Raw genomic sequence first — 27,901 nt, forward strand, 5'->3', positions numbered from 1 at the left:
AGGGTATGGGAGAAGTGGAAGATAGAACTCGCTCCGGAGATATCATCTATTATTAAAATGTGGTACTATGATAAATTTGCTCCATTAAGGGGATCACTGTCAAAGGAAGTAGGAGATAAACTGAAGAGGATTACGATTCAAGAATTGAAAGAGGTTTGGGGTACTGATGGGGTGAAGAAAGAGGAGTATAATATTTTGAATAATATTAATTGGTTGTTAAAAAGTCAAATCTCCTCATTGCTGAAGGAGGAAGAACTTAAAAATATTGGTAAAAGAATTAATACTCCCTTTGAAAAATTGGTGAAAGAGTATAGAGAAGATAAGTCAAAAATAGTTTCAAAATTGTATAAGATTTTATTAGGTACAGGGAAATCCCCGAGAGAATTTTTGAAGGAACATTGGGAAACAGATATTGGAGATAAAATTTTAGATGAAGATTGGGAGAGGATGTTTAGATTACCTCCCTTTGTTACAACATCTAGGTTAGTGCAGGAGCAGGGATTGAAGATGATACAGAAATGGTATTATACACCCATTAAGATGTATTATATTTCTAAATCAGGGAGTAAAAATTGTTGGAGGAAATGTGGAGAAATTGGAACTTTCAGTCACATGTGGTGGGATTGTCCCTTAGTGAAAAAATTCTGGATGCAGGTTGGCATAGAGATGACAAAGATTATGGGATGGAAAATAAGTATATCCAAAGCAATGGCAATTATTAATTTGGATGGTGTGGGATTAAGATCAAAAGAGGATAGTAAATGGATTAATTTGATGTTAGTAGCAGCAAGACAAGTGATAGCAAGGAATTGGAAAGAAGCTGAGGAATTGACAATTAATCACTGGAGGGATAGAATGAATAGTATAATTATTTTGGAGTATTTAACGATGAAGATACGAAGAATGAATGGATTAAAGGTTAGGGAACAGGAGGAGGGATGGTTTAGGAAGATGGTGAGATATTTGGAAAAGTTTAAACAATTTAAGACGATTGGTTGGTTAATAAGAAAATGAATGGATAAGATGTTTAAACAGAGTGACGGAGTTGTATTTGGACGGAATGTTAACAGTTATAAATTTATGGATTATTATAATGTATCTATGGCCTGGGACTCTCACAGAGGTGGATTGGTGGTGGAATACATAACAATAAAAATTCTTTATTAAAAAAAAAAAAAAAAAAAAGAATTTGAACCATGATGGATTACAAATTATTATCTTGGAACGTAAATGGACTAAATTCACCACAAAAAGAAAGGCAACGTTTTATTGGATTAAAAAGCAAAATTGTAATATAATTTGTTTGCAGGAAGTACACATTAAACAAAAAGATTATAAATTTTTATGGAATAAACAGTTGGGGCTTGAATTTTTTTCACTGGTTGAGCAGAAGAAAAGCGGAGTGATTTTTTATATCAAACAAGAATTGAACCCAAAATTGATTTTTAAGGACAATGATGGGAGATATGTAGCGGTGGAAATAACAGTAAATGGGGGAAAAACGTTGCTATTGGGACTGTACGCACCAAATGGAGCAAAGATAATTTTTAAAGATATTGCACAACAATTGGATAATGTGACATATGAGCAAATTATGATAATGGAGGACTTTAATGGAACAATTAAGAATGCATTGGATAGATCTGGGGGGAAAAATAATAAAGAAGGGAAATTGCCAAAGTCCTTTTTCGAATTAGTTAAACGAAAATTTGGAGGGTATATGGAGGAAGTTCAACTCTGAAGTGCGGAACTATACCTTTTTTTCAGCAAGACATAATACCTTTTCAAGAATTGACATGTTGTGGGGTACAAAAGACTTAGGTCTTATTACAAAGAAAATAGGGATCTTACCTAAAGTAGGAGCAGATCATAATCCATTATTGTAGTCAGCTAAGTCGACCCCAAAGGTGAGAAGATGGTTAAATGAAGATTTACTACAAAATAAATAGTGGCATCTCTAGAGAAAGAAACTAAAGCTTTCTTCCAAATAAACGATAAGGAGGATATTGAATTTCAAATGGTTTGGGATACATACAAAGCAGTAATGAGAGGGATATTGATTACACTGAACAATAAAGATAAAAGAGCAAAGGAAAAACAATTGTTGGACATTCAGAATGAAATAAAGAAAAAAGAGGGAGAGCTGAGGAAGAGACCTGGGAAAAAGAAAATTATGAGGAAAATTACAATACTTCAAACACAAATGAGACATTTGTTGAATAAGAATTGGAATGGAATCTGAAAAGATTGCTAGCAAAAATCTTTTGAAGGAGCAAATAAACCTGGAAAATATTTGGCTTGGCAAATGAAAAAAAAGAGAAATAAAATTATTAACGAAATAGTAGTTGATGGTAAAGAGATTATGGATCAAGAAGGAATCAAAAGAGAATTTTTTTAAATATTATGCCAAATTGTTTAAAGGTTTAAGATAAACAAAGAGAAGATCGAAGTGTATTTGAAGAAAATTAAAATAGCTCCCTTAACAGAGAATATGGAAAAAGTTTGAATGAGCCAATTGAAAAAATAGAAATTGAAGCGGCAATTAATTCAATGAAAATGGGAAAAGCACCTGGTCCAGATGAATATACAGCAAAAAATTTTAAAACTCTCAAAGAGGAGTTAACACCGAAGCTTCAAAAACTGTTGAATGTTATAAGACTGTAGGGGAAAATACCAAATACATGGAAGGAAGCAGTAATTTCGCTGATTCCAAAAGAGGATAGAGTTGTCACGAATGTAAAAAACTACAGACCAATCTCATTGTTAAATAATGACTATAAAATATATACAAGAATCTTAGCAGAACGACTTAAACAATACTTGATGAACTTTATTAAGGAGGAACAACCAGGATTTCGTCCCAAAAAGACAAATAGGGACAATTTAAGGACTGTTTTAAATATTGTAGAATATTATGAAAGGACATCCAGAAAAAGAAGTCGCTTTATTTTTTTGTGGATGCAGAGAAAGCTTTTGATAATTTAAACTGGGACTTTATGTTTGCAGTGATGGAAAAAATGGAATTGGGGAAAGCTTTATAAGAATGGTGAAAGCAATATATTCTGAACAGTATGCAAAACTTTGCTTAAATGCGGATCTTACAGAGAATATGATAATTAGTAAGGGAACAAGACAAGGCTGCCCTCTTTCTCCATTGTTTATAACGACTCTTTAAGTTTTGTTGATGCAAATTCAAGAAGATAAAGAAATAGAAGTTTTGAAACTTAAAGGCTTTACTTACAAATACAGAGCATTTGCAGATGATGTAATGTTTATAAATGAAAATCCTATACAAGTAACACCATTATTACTAGCTAAGATACAAGAATATGGAGAAATGGCAGGATTTTACATCAACAAAGAGGTCAAAATTTTTATGCAAAGATATGCAAGGGAGTAAACAAAAAGAACTGCAGGAGTTGACGGGATGCGAAGTTACCTCTAAAGTAAAGTATCTGGGTGTGGAGATTACAATGAAAAATATTGATCTATATAAAAATAATTATGAAAAGCTGTGGCATAAAATGAATGAAGATATGGTTAAATGGAATAAACTTAATTTGTCCTTGCTTGGAAGTATAGCTGCAATAAAAATGAATATCTTACCAAGAATTATGTATTTGTTCCAAACTATTCCGATAGTGAAAGAAAGTAAACAATTCAACAAATGGCAAAGAAAAATTTCAGAGTTTGTATGGGCGGGAAAGAAACCAAGAATTAAAATGGAAGTTTTAACAGATGCAAAAGAAAGAGGAGGATTTCAGCTACCAGATTTAAAGCTATACCACAAAGCAATATGTTTAGTATGGATAAAAGAATGGGTGACTTTGTTGAATAGAAAACTTTTAGCATGGAAGGTCATGGAAATAAATTTGGTTGGCACGCTTATATGTATTATGGGAAGAAAAAGATGGATGGTTTTTTCTCTCATCACGTTATAAGAAGTAATTTGTTGAATACGTGGGTGAAATATAGAAAATATGGAGATGAAAGGAAACCGTTGTGGATAGTGCCAGCAGAAGTAATTAAAATATCAGTGGAGACGGGGGAAGCAAGATGGTTGTCATATAATCAATTATTAAAAATACAGGGTGGCAAGATAGAGTTGAAAACAGCTGAAGAATTGCATAATAAGTATGATTGGTTCCAGATGCAACAAATAAAGAGCTTGGTGGAAAATGATATTAAAAATGAAGGAATAAGGAAAGTGCAAACTGAATTAGAAAATGGTTCTGCTTGGAGATAATGAAAAGTTGATTTCAAAACTATATAAACTATTACTGAAATGGTCTACTGAAGATGTAGTAAAATTTCAAATGATAAAATGGGCAGTTAATGTTAATAAAGAAATACAGATTGAAACATGGGAATACTTGTGGAAGAACTCTATGAAAATTTCGACATGTTATAATATTAAAGAAAACTGTTATAAAATGATGTGTAGGTGGTATATGACTCCTAAAAAGTTAGCGAAAATGAACAATAAGATGCCAGATAGATGTTGGAAATGCAAAAAGCATGAAGGTTCTTTCTACCATATGTGGTGGACTTGTGAAACAGTTTTGGCAAATGATTCAACAAGAAATCTCTAAAACTTTGGGATATGAACTTAAGAGAACTCCAGAGACTTTCCTATTGGGATTACAAATGGAGAAATTTCCAAAAGAAGATAGAACTGTAATTTGGTACTTCCATTCAGCTGCTAGGACATTATATGTGCAGTTATAGAAGCAAGATAAAATACCAGAAAAAATGGGACTGGATTGTAAAAGTCATGTCATGGAGTGAAATGGATAAATTTACAAGAATCTTGAAAGGCTATGATTTAGAGGGATTTAAAGGGGATTGGGATAAATTCAGAAGATATATAGAAAAAGAATGGAAAGTAAAAGGACATTTGATTTTTGAGACTACCACCTAGATTTTTAGGAGAAGAAAGAAGATGAACTATAATAACTGGGTGGGACTTTAAAAAGTATAAGAAATGTGTGTGTTTATTTCTCAGCAAAATTATATATATTAAATTAAATTAAATTAAATTTTAATTAAGATTCTTTTAAAGTTAAAGATACCTTTTGATATTAGAATTTTAGGTAATTAGCACCAGCGGAAGTCAAGATTTGGGGGGAGGGGAGGTGGGGAAAGTATAATGCATGGGGAAGGTAGTAAGTGTTTATTAATATTTTATTAGTATTGGATATGATTACCATATATTACCAAATAAAATTGTTTAACTCAAAAGAGCTGTACCTCACAGGGTGTCTGTTGTGAGGAGGGGAAGGGAAAGGCGATTAGAAGCCACTCTGACTCTGAGTGGTGGGGTATAAATCCAATCTCTTCTTCTGCCTCGTTTCCCCTCCCTTTTTAAAAACTCTCTTCCTGAGGGGTGAGGAAGTGCCATAACTTACAATTTCCATGCAAGAACGGATTATACCTCCTTATTGAGTTTTTTGATCCAAGTAATCATGTAGTCCCTTTCTGCTTTTTCTGTGTGTAGGTGAAGTTATCAAAGCGTGGGACATTGCTGTGGGAACCATGACCGTTGGGGAGCTTTGTCGAATCACTTGCAAGCCCGAATATGCCTATGGCTCTGCTGGCAGCCCTCCCAAGATTCCTCCCAATGCCACACTGGTTTTTGAGGTGAGTTGGAGATGACGTCCTTTGCATCTGTGGCAGAAGCAGCCCTACCTGCTTGGAAGGTTGAAGCTTGAGGAGCTTGTGTCAAAGGCAGCGGCAGCAGCTCCGGGAGCCCCTGCTCTTCAGCACTCGGCCAGGGGAAGCAAAGCAGGATGAGATCAGATTTGGAGAATGCAGGTTATGCAAGGGGACTGTGTGAATGACTGCTTCAGCAGGGCAGGTAGAGGCTTTTGAGTGTAGGCAGGTAGAAAAGTTTACATAGAAGGGGGAAGGAGACTCCATTCCTCCCTGTGGTGTTTCACTTTGTAAATATTTTTTGTTTTATTTCCATGATAATTTAGCAGTATATATGTGTGTTGCATTGGGTTAAAATAGAGTAAAGGGGGGGCTGGATGGGTAATTTAAGTATGTTATGATTGAACGATAGCTGTACCCTAGGGGTGGAGTTGACTGGCTTGCAGAGAGAGATCTTGTTCAGTGTGTGTGTGTATGTGTGTGTGTGGGAAGAGAGCTGAGTGGGTGTGGAGTGTGATAGAAGCATGTGGTCTTTGTGGAAGTGGCAAGTTAGGGAATTAAGCTTTGTGGAAGTAAAACAAGCCTTTGTTTGCTAGGTCTATTTAAGAAATTTTAGAGAAAGACCTGCACCTATATGATAACATCAGACTTATGACATTCACTTAAACCGTTATCCTGTTATGCTTCTAAATAAATCCTATGCTGAAGAGAAAACTTTTACTTAAAGTATCCTCTTTTACCTCAGAGCCATCTCATACACTTGACATTTCTATCATTCTACTAATAGAATAGATCTTCTTCGTGGTCCCTGTGCAGTCTACACACATGGGTTAGTGCCCTTTGCTCGAATCCAACCTTGGAAAACTCCCAATAGCAGTGTAGCGTGTTTTTGGCAGGCTCCTCTCCCACCCTAGGGAGCCAGCTCGCAGTGCGCATGCCCAGAACGGGGGAGGAGTCCACCTCCCGCTCAGTTTCTTTTTTGCCGCCACCCTTACCAGTCCTCGTTGCGCCTAGCTCGTCACCTCATCGTTTTCCATCGTCATTTTTCTTCTCTTCATCGTCGTTCTTCTGTTGTCGTCTCTTCGTGGTGAGCGACTTTCTTTTCGTCCTCTTCTCCCCCCCCCCCCCCCCCCGGCAGACAAAAAGGGGACCACCACCTTTTTTAAAAGGTGTCTAAAGTTCTGGGCCAAACTCCTTTCCATGGATGGCCACTCCTACTGCCTCTTGTGCTTGGGAGAAGGACACAAAGTCGAGACTTGTGTCCATTGTAAAGGATTTGGCAAGCAGATGCGAAAAAATCGAGTTGCGCGTCTTCAAAGCCACTTACTTGAACTCTCCCTGATGCCTCGTTCGTCTGCTTCAACCTCTTTGCCGCCTCCCTCCCAAAAGGAGCAGGGAGATTTGGCTTCGTTGGCTGCTTCACATAAAAAGCATAAACCGATAAGGAAGATAGGCATCGGCCTGTAGCACCGAAGGGTCCAGCCAAGAAACTGGAAATTGTCTCTACACAACAAACATTGACAGCTTCGATCTCTACGATCCCGATTCCATTGAGCTCTACAATTTCGATCTACTCGGCTCCGACGTCTACAGCCTCGATTGCGACAACCTCGACTTCTACGACAACCGCTGCATCGCTACCAATTTCATCAGCATGCTGGACTTCGAAGGCTCCTCTAGACTCATCCGTTATTGTAATTCCTGATATCAAGACCCTCAATATGGATGCACTACTTTTGGCTGCAGCTACGATAAATAAGGCTCTCGATTCTGCCGCATCAGGCCTTCAATACCAATCTGACTATCAACTCTCCTCGGCGTCTTCTTCTTAGACCTGCCCACTTTACCTTGCATAGCGCTACTTCTCACAGCGTCCCGCTTCAGAGGTCTTGTTCGTGCTCTAGGCGTACCCGATCGCGTTAAGGTCGTCGCAGCCACTCGACTTCAAGACATCGCCTCTCGATTTTGAGGTCGTCTCGAAGCCGACGCTGTTCACGCTCCGCTTCCAGGCATAGATGCTCAGATTCCAGAGGATCACGACGAAGCCGTCATCATTCAAGGTCGGTATCGAGGTGTTGATCGACTTCGAGAAATCACAGATCGACCTCTTGAGCTTCTCATAGAAACAGAAACCTCCATCGATCCCGTTCGACATCGAGATATCGATCTGCACGCCGTAGACACTATTCACCAACCCCTACACCTTGGAGAACACCATCTCCAGATACCAACTCTCGATGGTACCATCGTCATTATCCCGCGAGTGCCAGACCTATAAAGGTCACTAAGGTGCCTTCTATTTCTCAACCGCCAACACTCACCTTACATGGCCCCTAAAGCATCGGCTGCTGCTGGAGCTCATTCGCAACTTCCTGCCTCTGTCTTGGAGCCCATTTACATGCCAGATGATTTACTTCACAAGGATCCGGTTGTTCCAGCACCTAAGGACATGGAGGACCCATGCTCTAACGCATCTTCATCAGCATCATCCTCTTCGGAGCCCACCGACCCGCTGCTTCCAGATCAGCCAGACGACATCACTCCTCCTAGCCCGTTATCACCATCTGAAGGGGCGAAACCATACTTAGAAATGATCACCAGGATGGCTGAAGCATTGCACATTCCTGTCAACACAGAAAAGCCGGAAGTCACAGATCTGGTTTATAAACTCGTTCAGGACCAACTGCCACCAGCAACTTTGCTGCCAATGTTGCCTGTCCATCTTGCAACCCTTAAAGAGGCTTGGGAGACGCCTGCCTCTATTCCACCTACTCTGAAACGTCTTGATGCTCTGTACGGAGTACAATCTTACGACTCCAAGTTTCTTTTTTCATACCCAGCTCTGAATTCGATGATAATTCATTCAGATTCGAAATTGAAACCAACTCGACATCCTTCTCCTCCTGAGCGAGAGGGCCGTAAGTTGGATGCGTTAGGATGAAAGCTATACAACATTATTTTCACTCTGAGTAAGCTTCACACTTATTTGGCCTATTTTTCGGCCTATAATTTGGCTAACCGCCTGACACCTCTGCTGACCAACCTCCCCGATGCCGCACTTCCTCAAGTAACAGCTATCATCCAGGAGTTGTCTGCTTTTTCTCGCCAACAAATAAACTTGTTGAAACATGCAGCATCGTGCTCTTCCAGAGTACTAGCCACTTCAATAGCGATACACTGCCATGCTTGGCTTCGTTCTACCGTGCTCCAACCTGACCTCAAGACGAAGGTGGAAGATCTCCCCTTTGATGGGGAGGGCCACTTTCATGCCACCACTGACGAGGTTCTCTCCAATGTCGATGACAGTAGAAAGAAAGCGAAATGCCTAGGAGTGGCTACCCCTTCTTCTTCATCCAAGCCCTATCGTCCCAGGCAATGGTCTTCTCAACGGAGATACTTTCCTTCAAAGTCCTCTAATACTTGGAGGCGGAAGCAATTCTCGTTCTCTTCCAAACCATCCTACTCAAACAAGCAGAAACCCAATCAGTCAAAACGCCCATCACCGAATAACAAGCAATCAGTTTGACGGCCTTCCTTATCTGGAACTTCCACTGAACACAGAACTTCTACCAAACGCCACTCCTCTTCCACAAAACACAGAACTCCTACCAAACGCCACTCCTCCCCACCCAGGAACCAGACTTTCTCTTTCAACATCTTTGGGAGTCCATAACTACAGATGTCTGGGTCCTCACAATCATCAGAGTGGGGTACGCCATCGAATTTTTCGAGTTGCCCGTATTCCCACATTTCGTTCTAACTCCCCCATCTCCAGTCCTCGACGAAGTACACTCCTTATTCTTAAAAGGGGCAGGGTTCTACTCAGGTTATTTCGTTGTCCCCAAGAAAGATGGAGGCAAGCGCCCCATCATGGACCTGAGAGACCTCAATCGTTTCATACGCCCTCAGAAGTTCTGGATGATCACCCTACAAATGATTCTTCAATTGTTACCGAAGGATGCCTGGCTGGCCTCCTTGGACCTGCAGGACGCGTATTTTCATGTCACTATCCACATCATCGCTGTTACCTCAGGTTTACCATAGGACAGACACACTACCAGTACAAGGCTCTGCCATTCGGCCTTGCCACCACCCCTCGTGTGTTCACCAAGTGCATGGCAGTGGTGGCGAGAGCCCTCTGTCAGCAGGGAATTCAAGTGTTTCCTTACATCAACGACCGGCTGATAGTGTCACCATCGGCCAGTCAGCTACAGAAGGACATTACAAGACCTTAGGGTTTCTCAAGAACCTGTGAACTTTGCAAAGTCGCATTTACAACCCACGCAAATTCTCCCTTTCATAGGGGCAGTCATCGACATGACAGCGTTCAAGGCTTTTCTGTCCTTAGGCAGAGCCCAAACCCTGAAAGCTCTAATCCATTCCTTCCTTCTAATTCCGACGCAGACAGCAGAATCCATCCAACGCTTGTTAGGTCTCGTGGCTGCCACAACTGCAGTGATTCCATTTGCCCGTCTCAGGATGCGACCACTTCAGTTGTGGTTTCTCCACCATTTCAAGCTGGAGATGCATTCTCAACACTTACTCCTGACAATACCGCAGGACATTCTGCATTTTCTAAATTGGTGGTTAATAGACAACAACCTCCTGATGGGCAAGGACTTTCAGCTTCCGCCGCCCACAAGAATGTTGACCACAGATGCTTCACTCAGTGGCTGGGGAGCCCACGGCAAAGATTTCACAGCACAGGGAACCTGGTCCACAACTAACAGTTTGAGGCACATCAGTGCACTAGAACTCATGGCTGTTCAGCTTGCTCTGAAATTTTTCGTTCTACACTTGAAAAACCGTCATGTTCCGGTGGCTTCAGACAATGCAACTACTGTCTACTACGTCAACAAACGGGCACGAGATCGCCCTCTCTCTGCACACAAGCTCAACATCTGTGGAACTGGTGCATTCACAACAACGTCTTTCTCTCTTCAGTGTTCCTTCCAGGGTCCCTGAGCACTCATACAGATGCACTCAGCAGAGCACTGCCCAGCGACCTAGAATGGACGCTCAACTATTGCTATCTTCGTCCAATCTTCCGAGCATGGGGTTCCCCTCAGGTGGACGCCTTTGCATCCCCTACCAATGCAAAATGTCCAGTCTTTTTCAGCAGGGGCCCCCCAACCAACCATTCGCTCGGGGATGCCTTTCTACACCAGTGGTCGAGAAGACTGTTTTACATTTTCCTTCCCTCTGATCCTATTGATAGCCAGGACTATTCAGAAAATACGGACAGACCACACAGACTGTATCCTGATAACTCCATGGTGGCCACATCAAGCTTGGTTTCTCCTGTGCTACTGCTCTCACAAGTGGTGTTTCGTCGTTTGCCTCTGGTCCTAGATGTTCTGATTCCGCGCAACGGGAATGTTTACCATTACAACCCAAAGTTTTTCCGACTGACCGCCTGGAGAGTCAGACCCTGACCTTCTCACCAGAAGTCAAGGAGGTATTCCAGAATGCGAGGAAACCCTCAACACAAAAGTCATATTGACTGAAATGGAAACGTTTTTCTATCTGTGCAGGAAAGCATGCCATGGACCCGTATATGGTGCCTTTGCAGATGCTTTTTTCCTACTTGCTCTCCCTCTCTGACGCAGGCCTCAGCTATTATTCTTTGAAGCTATTATTCTCTCGGCCATTTCAGCTTTCCACGTCCTAGTGGATAACTCTTCAGTTTTCTCGCATCCACTATCTAGGGCATTCCTGAAGGGATACTCCCATCTAAAACCTCCCATTAAGCCTCTGATGTCCTCATGGAGTCTCTCTCTCGTACTCACGCAACTCATGGGAAAACCCTTTGAACCCATGGCCACAACTTCCCTGCAACTCCTTTCTTGGAAGACGGCCTTTTTAGTGGCTGTAACGTCCGCTAAAAGAGCAAGCGACGTATCAGCTTTTAGATCTGATCCTCCGTATACTGTTTTCCACAAAGATAAAGTGGTTCCCCACCCGGACCTAACCTTTCTACCCAAAGTCGTCTCTTCCTTTAATCTTTCACAGTCCACAGTCTTACCAACTTTTTGCCCTAATCCTACTGATGACATCCAGGAAACTACATACTCTGGACGTGCATAGGGCACTTGCCTTTTATCTGCAAAGGACTGCTGCCTTCAGAAAGGACCACAGACTATTTGTGGCCTATGGTATACCTCAGCAAGGTGCCAAGGTATCACCTCAATGCCTTTCTAAGTGGGTATCTTCCACTATAAGGCTTTGTTACGAGACTGCAAAAGAGCCCTTACCTGAAGTCATCCACAGCCACTCTACCAGAGCGGTCTCGGCTTCCTCTGCCTTTCTCCATGGAATTTCTCTGGAGGACATTTGTGCGGCAGCCACTTGGTCTTCTTTGACCACCTCCGTGAGGCATTATTCCCATGATGTGCACTCTAGGCGAGATGCGTCCTTTGGAAAGATCCGTGTTATCTTCTGTTTTCCAGTGACAGCATCACCACTGATCTCAGGTGAGCCTGTAAGACAGCATGGTTTTATGTTACTAACCTGTGCTTAGTTCTAGGTTGCTCCGGTTTTTCTACCAGCACCCACCGTCCCAAGTACTACAGCTTGCTAATCACCCATGTGTGTAGACTGCACAGGGACCACGAAGAAGATAAACAGGTTGCTTACCTGTAACTGATGATCTTTGAGTGGTCACCTGTGCATTCACACACGACTCGCCCAGCCTTCCCCACTGCTGGCACTTCCTTCTACTTACCTGCGGTTGGACTTGCTAGCAGCAGCTGGAAGAAACTGAGCGAGAGGCGGGCTCCTCTCCCGTTCTGGGCATGCGCTCTGCAAGCCTGCTCCCGAGAGTGGGAGAGGAGCCCACCAAAAACACGCTACGCTGCTGTTGGAGTTCTCCATGGTCAGATTGGAGCAAAGGGCACAAACCCATGTGTGTAGACTGCACAGGTGACCACTCAAAGATCATCAGTTACAGGTAAGCAACCTGTTTTTTCAACTCTGGGGTGACACTGCTTTAACCAAGCCATGCTGCTACTCAGGATTTGGCTAAGAATTCTAAGGCAAGAGCCTTTGGTGGCAGTGAAAAGAAGTAGGAAGCACTAAGGAAGGCAAGTAGGCAGGATAACACATGTCACTTCAGAATACTATGGAAAGGTCTCTTTAAAGGACCTCTCCTTTAAAGGGGTTATTTTCATGAAAGCGGTCCTCAGAAAGGAGCAAATATTACACTCCCTTTAGTTTTCTGTGCCCATCAGCCTCTCAAGCCAGTGTGGTGTTGTGGTTAAGAGCAGTGGACTCTAATCCAGAGAAATGGGTTTGATTACCCACTCCTCCTCCTTTTCTGGTGATTTCCACCAGAAAAACTGAAAAAAGGCTTTGGCAAAAAATTGGGAATTCCCCACCCACCCAGTTTATTTTTCCAGGCCTTCCCATCTCTAAACAGTGCTGGTGGGTGGAATCTTTGAAGTCTTGTGGCCACATGAAAAAATCTGGCTAGAGTGTCAGAGTAGGATTTGGGACACTTGAGTTCAAATCCCTTCTTCTACCATGGATGCTTGCTGGGTGACCTTGGTCCTGTCACAGACTTTCAGTCTGACCTACCTCCCTGGGTGGTGGGTGTGAGAAAATGCCGAAGGGGAGAACAGTACAAACAGCTTCTAGTCTCAACTGGGAAGAAAAGCAGGATATAAATAAGCAGATGCAAAATAAATGCAAATACATGTATTTGCAGTCTGTACAGACTGCCTGTGTGGGCTCTGCATGGTTATTTGCCCTGTTTCTGTGATGATTGTCACTTTCTTGTTTTTGGCTGCCCCTCTCTTTCCCTCTGTGTTGAGCTCTTCCATTACTTCAGTGTGTTGGGTGCTGAGAGTGCTCTGCCCTTGCAGGAGCAGAATGGAGGTTTCCAGCAGCTATTTGAGCTGAAAGGCCCAACACAGGCTATAACAGCCTGACAGAGAAGCAACTCTGGCAAGTGTTGAAGAGTGTGTCGCTTTTGTGCTCATGTACCCTTTCTTCTTTGTGGTCTTTGCTTAATCTCAGGGATGATGTTCAGTTACATATTTACATATATGTACATTTTTATGCCACCTTTCAGCCGTTTCAGCCAAGGCAGTTTACAACTAAAACATCTGCTGCCACAATATAATTCACATAACACACGCAAACACGCACACACATAAAAAGCCCAAGCAAATTCAGGTATAACCACTTAATTTTTTTCTGCGTTAACCTCTCTGTACATCACTAATAGGCTTTATTGCCTGCACAGTGCGGCAATCCAGAAATTTCCAGAATTACATGTGAAGTGTGAGATCTCCGCCCTCTCCTGAGAACCATGACTTTAGGCAGGGCTTTTTTGTAGCAGGAACTGTTTTGCATATTCAGCCACACCCCTCTGATGCCCTGTGGCGCAGTGTGTTAAAGCTGCAGTGCTGCAGCCCTAAGCTCTGCTCACAACCTAAGTTCGATCCCTGGCGGAAGCTGGGTTTTCAGGTAGCCAGCTCGAGGTTGACTCAGCCTTCCAACCTTCTGAGGTTGGTAAAATGAGTCTCCAGCTTGCTGTGGGGGGGGGGAGTGTAGATGATTGGGAAAGGCAATGGCAAACCACCCCATAAAAAAGTCTGCCGTGAAAACGTTGTGAAAGCAGCGTCACCCCAGAGTCAGAAACGACTGGTGCTTGCACAGGGGACCTTTCCTTTCCTTTGATGTAGCGAATCTTCCTGGAGCTTACAGTAGGCCCTGTGCTAAGAGCCTTGTAAGCTCTTGGGGGATTGGCTACATTAGAGGGGTGTGGCCTAATAGGCAAAGGAGCCCCCAGATTAGCAGATGTGCTCAAATATCACTGTGGGGTAAGAACCATTCATACAAAATGTCCAGGGATCTTTCAAGCTTTTTTTCTTAAGGTGTCAACAGAAAAGGTGCTGGGCAGTTTTTGGGCAGTGAGCATGACAGTGAGAGCACGGCCTCCAGAGAGGCCCTGTTGCTTGTTGCCACCTTTGCAGCTTTATGCTGCTCCCAAGTTCAGCAGGGTCTTAGCTGAAGACCTTTCCCTGCCCGGGCGAGGGCTCGGAGGGGAGAAGCCACTCTCTGGACTTGGACTGCAGTGGCTGGTTGATATTACAGCGGCCTACATTTTAATGTACTGGGTATTCCATTTTGTTTTATGGACCATGTCACTGCAGTCTTCTTCCATCTACCATGGTTTCCCGTTTGCCTCCAGGCTCAATGCAAGGTGTTGGTATTGACCTCTAAAGCCCTGGGTGGCCTGGGACCAACATACCTTAAGGACCCCCTTCATAGACATGATAGATAAGAATCTGGAATTTGCCACTGAATAGTTTGTGAAACAGTAGGATTTTATAATAATATCAAAGGGTCATAAAAGATTTGTAGAATTTAAAGATAATATCTATGTACTAATTTTGAATACTTGCAAACATAATAAATTATACTTTTTCCTTTGTTTTTTTTTATGTAGCAATAACTGTAATTTACTCTTTTATTTTCTGTACCCTATCCCTGATCCTTCCTCCAATTCCCTAATTTTCCCTGTAAAACTTAATAAAACTTTTTTTTTTTTTTAAGGACCCCTTTCTCCCATATGGACATGTGTGTTCGCTCTGATAGTCTTTGGAGGCCATTTGAAATGCTCCTGCCCTGGGAGGCTAGATGAATGGTAATCTGAGGAAGGGCTTTCTCTGTCACGGCACCAAAACTTCAGAACTCCTTCCCCAGGTGTCTTCCAGGTGAAGGATTTTGTTACAGGCCTTCTCCCAGGCTCTAGTGCTGGGAAGATGGAGGTGGTCTTTGTGGCTCCAAATTGGCCCTGCAATCCATGGTTCCATCCTACTTTATGTAGCTGGCATCCCTTAATCAGACAGCCTGCTTTCTCCGAGGGACTGCACAGATCCGCTGTAGCATGGGCCACAGATTACCTTCACGGAGACTGTTTATAGTTCTTTTGACTCTCACTAGTCCCCCTTCCAGTTCTTAAGGGAGGTTCTCAGTAAAATGGCTGCACATAAACCCCCTATTTCTCACAAGTGTTTTCAGCTAGAAGGGTGTCAAAACTGGGAGCCTTGTCAACCTCAGAAGGCCTGTATGTCTTCCACAAGGACAAGATGGTGCTCAGGCCGGATCCCCCTTCATCACTAAGGTGAACTCAGCCTTTCAGAAGAGGCCTCCACCTCCCTTTCTTCTGCCGCATCCAAGCCACCCCAAGAAGACAGAGTGGCACTTCTCAGACCTCCAGAAAGACAGACTCTTTTCATTAACAGCCCCAGGGGAAAAGGGGAAATGTCCAGATCAGCCTTCAGCTTTGCCATTCAGCAGTGCATCTCCTATGCCAGCAAGGCAAGCAGCATTCCGGTTCCAGCAGGGATCACGGTCCACTCAGTGAGAAGTGCAGACATCACTGCGGCCTTTGATCATCAAGCCTCTGGAGGAAATATGCAAGGCGACATGGCTTTTTTGGCCACTGTGTGACACAGTGTTGGACTGGATGGGCAATTGGCCTGATCCAACATGGCTTCTCTTATATTTTTACCGTCTTCAGTCTCTTATCTTTGCCAGATGATACAAATATTCCTTCTGCTCAGTGGAAGCTGCCTTCAGGCATAGAGTGCTGCAGAATATGGTGAAAGATTGTCAAGTCCCAGCTATCAATGGGACACCACTATTGGAAGTCACATTCCAAGATGCCCTCCTCAGAGCGAACAAAACCTTGGATGCTCACTATGAGATTTCCTTCTGCTCTGAGGCTAGTAGAGCATCTTGTCCTCCACCCAAACAAAAATAAATAAGTTCAGAAATAACAGAGGAATGTCTACAAAAACAGGGTTCTGAATCTGACCAAACCTCTGATCAGTTTGCGGGGGCAGAGGCTGGCTGGCTCTAATCCTTCTTTAACCCTGGTCATATCTCTTCTCTGATTATCATCTGTTATACTTCTTACAGTGACTTGCCTGTTGTGGTTTTTGTTTTATCTGCGTTCTGTTCCTTCCTGTTTCTGGGAGCATTAGCTGATAAAATAACCAAACTGAGCGAAGGTGACTCCCACCCGGGAGACAGGAAGTTAGAAGAGTGTAGTCCTGAGAAATTGGTGGGAGTCACCCATTCCATGATGCTCTTCTAACCTCAGAGCAGAAGGAATAGTCATGGCGAGCACCTAAGGTTCCATTTTATTGAATTATTTTATAATTTTAAATGTTTTAATAGTTCAGCTATTTGAATGTTTTTGCATTTGCTGCCTTGAAGATCCTGATCAGGTGGAAAGGCAGTAGTAAAATGTTCTAAATAAAATAAATTTACATTGGAAACAAATGGGTGGTTCTTCAGCAGAGATTTAAAGTTCTGAGTGTCTGTTTGATATAGTGGGAGAACTGGGTTGATTCCACACTCCTTCTCCACATGCACCTGTTGGGTGGCCTTGGGTTAGCCACAGTTCTCAATAGAGCTCTCTCAACCCTGCCTACCTCGCAGGATGTCAGTTATGGGGAGAGGAAGGGAAGGAAATTGTAAGCTGCTCTGAGACTGATTGAAGGGTGGAATATAAATCCAGTCTCTTCTTCTGTTAATGCTCTTTTCCCCTGCTCTCTTTAGATAAAGTAAGACTTCCTACATTTTACTGCACTTTTGTTAGAAGTAAATCTGAGGTTTTTCGTGTTCTGCTTGTTCTTCTGCAGATAGAGCTCTTTGACTTCAAGGGGAAAGACCTCACTGAGGATGAAGATGGCGGAATAATCCAAAGAATCCGGAAGAAGGGGGAAGGCTATTCCAAACCCAATGAGGGAGCCCTGGTAGAGAGTAAGTAGCTTCTGGTTAGCAGGGCATCTTGTCCTTCACCCTGCTGAAGAACTGAGGAGGGTCAGTAGGAAGATGCTGCAGATGCAAAGAAGGTCTGCGCCTTGGCACCTTGTAGTCCCTCTCACTGCTTCAACAGCGGTGAAGCAGTTTGCCAGCACAGACTGGGATGTAGGCTTTAGGTTACGCACAGCATTGATTCACCTGAGTGCTGAGAGACTGTTTTGCTGTGGTTAAGAGAGCCAGTTTGGTGTAGTGGTTAAGTGTGCGGACTCTTCTCTGGGAGAACTGGGTTTGATTCCCCACTCCTCCACTTGCACCTGCTGGAATGGCCTTGGGTTAGCCAGAGCTCTCTTATCTGGGAGAACCGGGTTTGATTCCCCACTCCTCCACTTGCACCTGCTGGAATGGCCTTGGGTCAGCCAGAGCTCTCTTATCTGGGAGAACTGGGTTTGATTCCCCACTCCTCCACTTGCACCTGCTGGAATGGCCTTGGGTTAGCCAGAGCTCTGGCAGAGGTTGTCCTTGAAAGGGCAGCTGCTGTGAGAGTCCTCTCAGCCCCACCCACCTCACAGGGTGTCTGTTGTTGGGGTGGGGGAGGAAGATGAGCCGCTCTGAGACTCTGAGTGGAGGGCGGGATATAAAGCCAATATCATCATCTCAAGCAGGAAGGAGGGAGGAGTTTGCCCAAGGGAGGGAAGAGACTGCAGGGAAATGGTTGATTCCTGAGATTAGTTGCTGATTTGATAACCACAGATGTCAGGGAGGCAGCACTAGCTCATTGTTCCTATTCTGAGACTGGGATATGACCAATCTCAGAGTAAGCTCCTAGAATGGCTTTCCAGAGCTGTACAGCTCTTTATTCCAGCAGCTTCTATGGGCTGGGAGTTTCTGTCTTTCACAGTACAGGTGTCAGAGGGGAGGAGAATTAAGTTAGATTTGGTTAATCATCCATTCCTGGCCAGCTGGACTCTGAGCGAAGTACATGAGATATAATAAAACAATCCACAAACTAAAAACAAGGTTTTTTTCTTCTTAGATAATGAACATAATTGCAGCGTTCAATAGAAAATGTTTGTGAATACAAGGGGGGGAAATATGTGTGACCAGTTCAGAGAAGTGAGATATTGCCATTTAATCTCCCTCAATATAGAAAAGCATAAAATTAATGGTAGACAGGTTTTTAAAACTACCACGTAATAGTCATATGGTTGAGATGTGGAACCCAGGATCCTGGTACATGGTGCAGATTAAATGAATAATTGGGAGTTATGGATTCTTCTTTCGTTTGCACATGGACGGCAGTTGCACATATCAGTGAACATGTTCAGAGCTCTTTAAGGTCTGGCTTCTGTCCACAACGGCAACTCTGCTTTCCTCTGGTAGAGTCACAGAAGTGGGACAGATCAAGTCATGGCAGACTAACCTGTCTTCCAGGCAATCAGGGGTTCGTTATGCTCCCCTGCCCCATTCATAGAATACATCCCCTCTTTAGCAGCACCTCATGTTTGCGAGGAACATGGCCTCCTCAGTTGTGGTTGTGTGCAGCTGATGCTAGAGGACACCTCTAACGGTAATCTGCTCTCTGTTAGCTTTATCGATAGAAAACTGTTGAGGAATTTTTAAAATGAGGTTCAATTAATTCACAACTCAACAATGTTTCAGAGTAGGGATGCTGGAGCAAGTAGCTTCCTCTGCTCCATTGACCTCAAGGAATGTCTCTTTCAGAACAGCATACTGCTTACAAAAGTCTCTGTGCTTCCAGTGTTGCTCCCATTTGGACTGCCTTCAGTGCTTGGTGCGTGAAACTGTGCACTACTGATTCTTTTCCAAGTCCCTGGCTTTGTAGATGTGTCTCGGCTTGGCTTCGCGAACGAAGATTTACGAAGGGTGCAATAGTCCACGTCTGCTGCAGGCTCGCTGGTGGCTGACAAGACCAATGCGGGACAGGCAGGTCCGGCCACAGTGGCTGCAGGGAAAAGTCTGATTTAGGGTTGGTGCTGTAGCAGTGCGATTTTTCCTCAATCTCCTTTTGTCCTCAAGACCAGCTATGCGTGCGTTCTCAAAAGAAGAGACAGCCTGGTGGATGGTGTGCCTCCATGCTTTGCGATCTGAGGCTAGGTCAGACCACTGGTGATGGTTGATGCGACAGGTGCCAAGGGATTTGGCAGATGTGTATGCCAAGCTTAAAAGCCTTGAGGAACTCAGCTGCCTGGCAGTTTCAAAGTTTTTCTGATACTTGAGCAGCAGAGCAAAGTCCTTCTATTTTATGGAGGAACAACTGGAGTGTTCCTTCTCACAGGATGGAAGAGGCTGTCTACCTTTGATGTATCTTTCATGAGTGAAACCCAGCTTTTCTGGTATTAGAGGAAATCTCCTTGTCCTGGGGGAATGTGTGCTGCCACCTGAGCTCTGTTGCCTTGTTATCTGCAAGCTTTCTTCATAGCTAAATCAGTCTCTTATTTTTCCAGCTTAAGTTTTTGTTGTTTTTTCCCCTTTCTGTCGCTTCTCCAGTCCTGAGGTTATGACTTCCCTCCCCTTTCAGGAGCTTCAGTTTGAAGTTTCTGACCATGTCTCTAGAAGTAAACAGGAAGACCAAATCCAATCCAGGATATCCTCTTCCACTGAGATGTTACTTTCTCTTTGCTTTGCAAAAATTAACAAAAGCATTCTGCAGTTGCAGGAATAAACCTCTTGCTTTGTGTGAATACTCAAATCCGACCGTGCTGTTTGCTCCTTTGGGAGAGGATCTGCACCCCGTCCCCCATCTCACACATCCCTTTCTCTGCATGATCCATGAGCAAGGGGGAGGATGATTGTCTCCCCACACAAGATCCGGAGCCGTGCAGTGCAGCCTCCTTCCATCTCACAAACAGCGAAAGCAGCAGCAAGAAGCAGAGATGGACAAACTACCCCCCAGCTCCCACCCCAGTTTCTGGTGATGATTGGGTTGGCAGGTACCAAGTGCTTGGAATTTTGCTGTGGTTATTCATTTTTGGTACTCTTTTTTTCATGTAGAAACCGTCAAACTTTCTTCCCTTGAACTGGTCACAGAGATGTATAATTTTACTTTTAGTATTGGTAGATCTGTATAATATTCAGAGCATTGTGTATACACAGTCTCAAACTCCATTTAAATCAGAGGATCTTTTGTACCAGTTGAGATAGAAGGTCGGCATGGAGACAGAGTATTTGACAAGCGGGAGCTGCGATTTGAAGTGGGAGAGGCAGAAAACTATGACCTTCCCCCTGGCCTGGACAAAGCGTTGCAGAACATGGAGAAGTTAGAAGAATCTGTGATATCTCTCAAGCCCAGGTATGTCACTTGCTCCCTCCTTTGTTCTTCAGTTGACCTGTCCAGATGAGTATGTCAGTGGAAAGCCAGATCTGAAAGTTGATTGAGGGATTCCTTGTTGGCGAGCGGGTAAAGTGAGGCCTCTGCTTCCTCACCCACAGGCAGCAGCCACCCGTTTCTGTGAGGAAGATGGCAACTCTTGCTGGAACAAGCCCCTCCTACCTTCCATTCATCATCGCTCAGTTGGGCAGCCATGTTGCTTTCAGGCTTCTTGGTGCTGGTAGCCACAGCTGAGTAGGCTGTCGAAGATGGATGCCCATGCCCCATCCTTTGCCTACAGACTCTACTCAGCACTTCGCCCTGAGGAGTGGGCTTTTTGCCACCTCTCTGAGGGTTCTTGGCTGGATCCAGGCTGGCGGCTCTGCAGTGCAAGGACAGGCATGTCACCCATCTTTGCTCTGCAGAGCTTGCTTTTCACTTCGCTTGACAACAGCTGGGGAAGAGTGAGGCTCCATGTTGCATTCCCTAGAGCGGATGGCTGGGTCCAGGCAAGCTCTGCACTTAGCCAGGCAATAGCTCTGAGAAGGAAGACTCCACACCACTCTTCCAGGTGCTGGTTTCAGCCTGCAGAGTTTGTGTGCAGTTTGTGAAGAGCTCTTTTTTTATTGACAGCTGCAGTTATAAATGTTCTGTGGAGTAATGCTCAGCAGCACTTATTATATAGGCTGCGATTCTTCAAATGAAGTCAGGCTCCTCTTCACACATATAACAGACACACCCTTTGGGAGCTGCTTTTTTGTGGTGATGTTGCAAGGCTCTGATAAAGGTGGGGTTTCCATTTTATTGAAGCCTGAATTTTTGAGTGGAGGATACTTCTTCCTTGTTGCAAGGACTAGCCACACAAATATTACTGACCACAGAACTGGTTTAGCAGCTCCTGTTTGGAAAGGATTCATTCAGATGATTCTGAATTCTCTGTAAGTGCTGAAAGGGCCCAGAGTCTTCAGAGCAATCCACACAATAAACCTTCAAGACCTTGTAAGGCAGGTCGGGAGGAGTGGGTTGCCCTCGTAAGCTCATGGCTGAAGGGCAGTTTGTACTTGGGCTGTCCTGGTTCACAGCTCATAATGGAATCATGCTTTGTAAAGCTCAGGAGGGTTTAGCCTTGGAGCAGAACCATAAGTGGATTCAGAAGCCCAGCGTAAACACATTTAAGATGCCCTTTCTGTTTCTCACTCGTGCATACCAGTCCTGGGAGAAGAGCTGAGAAGTGTTTCAGGGGGCACATCTGAATTCGGTCATGGTGCTGCAAAATTCTTTGTGTGAAGCTTCACAAACAAAAATTAGGATAGGGATTATTTACTTCATTTAAATGCCACCTTCCTCCTCACTGGGAGGATTGTGAGCTGCAAGCCAGGAAGTCGCAGGTTCATATTTGCCTTCTGGCAGGTTCATTTTGCCTTGGGCAAGCTCGCATCTTCAGAAAACCAACCCTCACCCCATCTCCAGTGTGCTTTAAATAAGACATTGAGCCCAGTCCTGTGCTTGCTAACTAAGAAGTAATTCTCTCTATGCTCTGTGGGCTGACTCCTAGAGAAGTAGGTGTAGAATTGCGGTTAGCCTTCAGATTTCACATGTGCTGTCAGAATCATGTTGATGATGTATGTAGACCACCTTGATCACAGAGCCAGAGCATGAACTCTGGTGTTAAACCCTGGAAGCTGCTTTGGAGCGGTCTGTGTCACGCTTATGGGGAGGAGCTGCAGCGCAGTGAGCAGATTCAGCCCCCCACCATCCCCCCGTCAAAGAAGCCTGGCAGGACTTCAGCCAGAAATCGCGGTGAACTGCTGCAAGTCCAGGTTTTGTATGAAAACTCCCAGCACTGGGATGGGCTCCACCAGTCATGAGTGGCAGCCATTTTCCTTTCTGGAAAAGCCTGTCGTGCCTCCAAAAAGTCGGGGAGCTCTGGCCTACTTAGCTGATGAGGGCTTTGTTTCTGAGAGAGCAAGAGCACAAGATTCTTAGAACTTTTCCTATCACTCACAGCTATGGTTTTGGAAGTGCTGGAAAAGAGAAGTTTCAGATCCCACCAGATGCTGAGCTGCAGTATGACATCAAACTGAAAAGCTTTGAAAAGGTATGTGAGCAGGGTTTTGTAGTGGGAGGGTCTGTGCCCCTGCTTGGCAGGCAGAAGGTCCTGGGTTCACTCCCCGGGGGCCTCTCTGGCTTTAAGAGAAACTGGGTAGTCGATGCTGTGAAAGCCCCGGCCCCTCTCTGCTGCTGGAGAACCTCGAGGGCCACGCATGGCCAGCCAGAGGAACCAGCGCTGACCTTGACGGGCAGCTTCACCTGTTCATTTATAATGAAAGAGAATGAGGAGGGAGTTCTCTTCCGCTGGTCCAGTAAAGTGCTGTGTGTGTGTTTTAATTGTGGAAATTATATTTCATGTGTTAATGAATTATTAGTATATCCTGCCAGGAAACAAGGCACCTGAATTGCTCAGTGTGAAATTCCTGGCTTGGATCCTGGGCCTGCCTGATGGTTTATTCAGCACTGCCCTCCTTCGTCAAGGGAGAACTTGGTGGCTGAAGGCAGTTTACAAATCACTATTAAAAACATTATAATAATAATATATAACATACAAAATGAGAGCATTTTTCACCCGTGACTTCAACGTTTCTGGAAATACTGCATCTCTCTCTTAGATTCTTTTAAATAAAGATATCAGGATTAAACCTGGGACCTGCTGTGTAGAAAGCATATGCCCCCCCCCCCCCCGAGCCGTGTAAGCTCTCTCGCTTTGCACCAGACTGGTGTGCGAGGGACATAATAAGTAAGGCAGCGACATTCTCTTGATGTCCCAGACCTGAAGATAAATGTGTGTGAGAGAAAAGCAGATCTCCAGTCTGACCTTCACTGACCCTTGCCAAAACCAGAGGCTGTTCTTCCTTAGTTGCTGCTAACATCTTTTGTGACTTTGTCATGGTCTGTCCAGAAGCAGCATCAGGCAGTCTGTGTGAGCTCACTTGGAGTTCTCAGGAGCTCTCTCTTCAAAAGGGCCTCTTCCCTTTTCAGGCTAAAGAGTCCTGGGAGATGAACACTGACGAGAAGCTGGAACAAGGCTCCATTGCAAAGGAAAAGGGCACCCACTATTTCAAGGTGAGTAGAAGATGTGCTTTTATAGTCCTCCTTCGGGAAATTTCTGGCTTGCAATGAGAGGGCTTTTTTGACCCTTATTCCAAATTTTACTCTTCTTTATCCTGCATTTCTGAAAAAAGTTATTCTTGAGGCCTGATTTTTTTTTTCTTAGTAGCTCATGCCCTGATTGAGAGAGCTATCAGGTTTCCATTACTTTTTGCTGTAGTTTCGGGTCACTTTGACCCTGATGCCAAAGTGGTATCATCGTTTTTTCCCCTTTGGGAGGATTATGAGGGAGGGTAAATCTTGAATATACCAAGCCTGTTGAAGACGAGATGTGGGCATCTTTTCTGAATTTAGGTATCTTTCAGTGTTAGAAAATGTTCAAAGTCATGTGGCATCAGAAGCAGCTCTTACAGTTGGAGCTGATTTCCGGTTATGGCAGTTAGGAAATTTAAGGCCTCACAGGTGCTTCGCTCATTGTTAATACTCTGACATTTGTAGCTGTTGTCAGTTGCGACACAATGTGGCAGAGTGATTATTAAGTATTAAAATCTCTGCTTAGCCGTAAAACTCATTAGGTGACCAGTCTCCCGGTCTAGCCTACTTCCTGGGGTTATTGTGAGGATACAGTGGAAGAGGGGAACACCAGATGCGCCTCTCTAAATTCCCTCTGAAGGAAAGATGGTACAAAATGCAGTAGTTCCCTTGCTGTAAAACAAAACCTTTAAGTCTCTACTTGGTTGCCTTGCGAGCCATGCCACATTGGGGTGGGGGTCTTGAGGAAGCATAGGGGAAACGTTCTCCCCAGCACAATAACACCAGGCTCCTGAGCTCTGCATGGCTTCTTGCAGGACTGCAGGAGGGGAAAGTATTTTTACTTCTTCCCTTGAGGAGGAGCTAACTGGAGTTGTGGAAGGAGTGCCTCACAGCATGCTCCCCCCCCCCTTAATTCTCTTTTCATTCCATGGAGCATAACCTTTTAGGGATTCTGTTCTTTCATAGTTTAGGGAATCCTAGGGCAATCGGAGATGGGTGGAATAATTAGGATTGAAGAGGAGGAAACTTTGTGGATCTGCATTCATACCACCCCACTGCTGCAAGGTGCTGTAGGCTTCACAACTGAAGGGCATGCTGGGCAGGGAAGAGAACGAGGACCCATTCCTTCCCATAAGAAGAATGACCACCCCCTGATCTCCCTTAGAGGCTTAATGAGGCAACCGCCTGTCCTCCCCAGTGACGCTCAGTTATCCTCAATGTTCTTGGACTGAATGAGCTTCCTCAGTGCTTGCCAGGCTGTTGGTGTGTGGACTGTTCTTGCATGCCTTGGGAGGTCCCTTGAGTGTGTGTTGTGGGTGGCTCCATTTCACTGTTCTGCCAGTAGGCACATAAACACACTGACTCTGGGGAGAGGGGAAAGCCTCTTATTGTGGAAGAGTGGGACACTGTTGGGCGGTGGGAGTTGCCTTCCCCTGAGCCCCAGCAGTGCGATGCTGCAGGGCAGTTGGAATGACTACTGAGGTTCAGGAAACTTTCTCTTTACCAGCCCAGCAGGTGGCTGTAGAGTGAAGCGTCTTTCTTGGCCGCCTCCCCTTTTGCAGGCTGAACATCAAACGAGATACTTTGTGATGATCGAGAATTGTGAGCAGTGTGATCTGCAGGGTGGCTGAGGTGTGAGAAGATCAGCATTCTAAAAACATACTTTTAGTTAATCCTTTCCCCAGTTTAGAGTATAAATTTACTTTACTTTGAACAATTTAGGGTTGTCACTTTTGAAGCAGTGACAACGCAGAATGTTTTGTGGGTGAATTCAGCATCCCGTGAAGGAGTTTCATCAGGACATTTAAATGGCCAGGAAAGTTGAGGAGAGAAGCCGAAGATGGTGTTTGCTCCGCCACTCATTTCTGGCACCACAGTGCTGCCATGGCACAGGCTGGAGCGAGAGCTGGGAAGCAGGCCAGCGTGGCAGCTGCTTCTGCTGCCAGCCCAACCCCCACCTGCTTGGGTGATGGAGCTGCTGGGGGAAAAGAGAACAAGCCCTGCTAGGCCAGCCTTGTGCTCTTCACACGCTTCTCCTGGCTGCTGCTGCTGCTGCTGCTCTAGGTTGCAACCAAAAGCCCTGCGCTGATAGCAGCAGCCTCCAGAAGGTGCCAGCCCTCCAGGCCCTGACAGCGGTGCAGGTCCAGCCGAGTCAGTCCTGCAAGCGGCTTCTGATGTGTGCTGCCTGTCAAGTCGGCAGATTCAATAACGAGTCTTTGTTGATAACAAAGTAGCTAATTTATTGATATCATGGTTCTCGACTACAGGGAGATTGAAAGACTAAAGATCATACAGTAGAATGCAATCATATAAGGTACACTTCAAAGGGATTCTTGAGGGAGGGGTACTATGCAGGGCACATTCACACATTGATGTTACCATTTCGTTCTCAGGCCTGCTTTGGCCTTGAGCGTCTCCTCCTCCGATGCCCGGCCTGAGAAGGCTCTATAATCTCTTTCACATATTCCCATTTCAAAGCACAACTACATAACAAAGGAAAGGAGGGGGGTGAGGAGAGTTCGAGCTAGCAGTATTGGCATACAGTATGGCTTTACCCAGGATGCTTCTCTCCTGAACCAAAGATTGAGTGCAGGCCTGACCAGAGTTAAAGCAGACTTGACACTGCCTCTAGATGGTCCCCACTGCAGGCAGCCTGCAGGGAGGATGGTCAGCTCTGCCTGCTTGAATGGCCAGTTTTGCCAGGAGAATCCTTCCCGCCTCCTGGAGCAGGGGCCAGGAGTGCAGGCACTGGAGGGGGGAGAACAGGGGGCATTTGAGTGTGACATTCTTCCTGAAACTCCCATTGTTTTCCAGGAGGGGAAGTACAAACGGGCAACATTACAGTATAAGAAGATAGTGTTGTGGCTGGAACATGAATCGGGCCTGTCTGGTGCAAAAGAGGAAAAGGCCAGGAGCTTGAGGCTGGCTGCCCACCTGAATTTGGCCATGTGCCACCTGAAGCTGAAAGAGTATGCCCAGGCCTTGGAGAACTGCAACAAGGTAAAGTAGAAGGCATTGCAAACACACTCAGGCAAGCATCTGTGACTGCTGGTCAGTAAGAGGCGTGGCTTCAGACGAGAGGATATGGCTCAGCCTCTCCCTTTATCCCAAGATTCTGGCTCTATCTGTGTTTCTCTGCCCAGCAGCTGAATGCCCATGAGAGCTTTAGCACATCCTGGATTGATCATCGGTGAAGCCTTGCCTTTCCCAGGTAACAGTGCTCGCACAGCTATACCTGGAAAAACTGAGTTCACCTGTACGCCAGCTTTCTACATTCCTCATTGTTATTTAAGTTGGGTTAAGGAGCTGATTTGTCTCAGTGTCTGCTGCTGCCCCCCCCCCCTTGCAGCTCCTCTTCAGGCGACACTTTTAGGGCCGAAATAAGGAAGCCTGGCAGGATATGGAACGAATTTCATTGAGACAGAATTTAAGAGTTTGCGTGGAAGCTAAGTCTTCTCATCAGCTTAGCAATGTCCCAAGGCAGCTTTTGATTCTTGAAAATATTGGAGAAAGGTAAGTGCAGTTGTTTATGAGAGCTGTAGAAAGGCTCTAACCCACTAACAGCAGTGATAGTTCAGATTTAACCTCAGGCAGTGTAATTCTGAGAGCCATCTTTTAGGAGGACTGTTGTTTGCCTGCCCCCTGGAAACCTCTAAGTGATCTGATTCTGCAGGGCAGTTTCCTGTCACAACTTCCTCCCTTCTTCTCCAGGGAAGCACGCTCCTCCTTCCTGTTTTCCCATTACCCTTCCTTCTGCCTTGTCAAGAGGAAAACTCCGGCTAAACTTTCATTTTGGAGTACTCTTGAGTGATGGTTACTAGCCCAAAATCTCCCAATCCTGTTAATTAGTTAACTCAGTTTAGCTGTAAGTAGTCAGCCGTGTTGGTCTGAAGTAGTAGAACAAAGTAGGAGTCAAGCTGCAACTTTAAGACCAACTTAGTTTTATCCAGTTTATTTTATTTTATTCAGTTTAGCTGTGAATCTGGTAAGGGAGGGGGG

At 44.7% G+C, this 27,901-nt stretch overlaps 1 protein-coding gene across 1 annotated transcript in view; it reads left to right on the plus strand.

The window, feature by feature from the left end:
- FKBP4 (FKBP prolyl isomerase 4) overlaps window positions 1-27,901 on the plus strand; it is a 37,987-nt gene that overhangs the window by 9,222 nt on the left and 864 nt on the right. Inside the window, exons 3-8 of the mRNA XM_060247268.1 lie at window positions 5,498-5,640; window positions 17,313-17,433; window positions 20,590-20,746; window positions 22,772-22,862; window positions 23,801-23,884; window positions 26,717-26,902. Coding sequence (XP_060103251.1) covers window positions 5,498-5,640; window positions 17,313-17,433; window positions 20,590-20,746; window positions 22,772-22,862; window positions 23,801-23,884; window positions 26,717-26,902 — 782 coding nt within the window. The remainder of the gene's footprint in view (window positions 1-5,497; window positions 5,641-17,312; window positions 17,434-20,589; window positions 20,747-22,771; window positions 22,863-23,800; window positions 23,885-26,716; window positions 26,903-27,901) is intronic.

This window comes from Heteronotia binoei, chromosome 9, assembly GCF_032191835.1.
Source record: "Heteronotia binoei isolate CCM8104 ecotype False Entrance Well chromosome 9, APGP_CSIRO_Hbin_v1, whole genome shotgun sequence".
NCBI classification, from domain to species: Eukaryota; Metazoa; Chordata; class Lepidosauria; order Squamata; family Gekkonidae; genus Heteronotia; species Heteronotia binoei.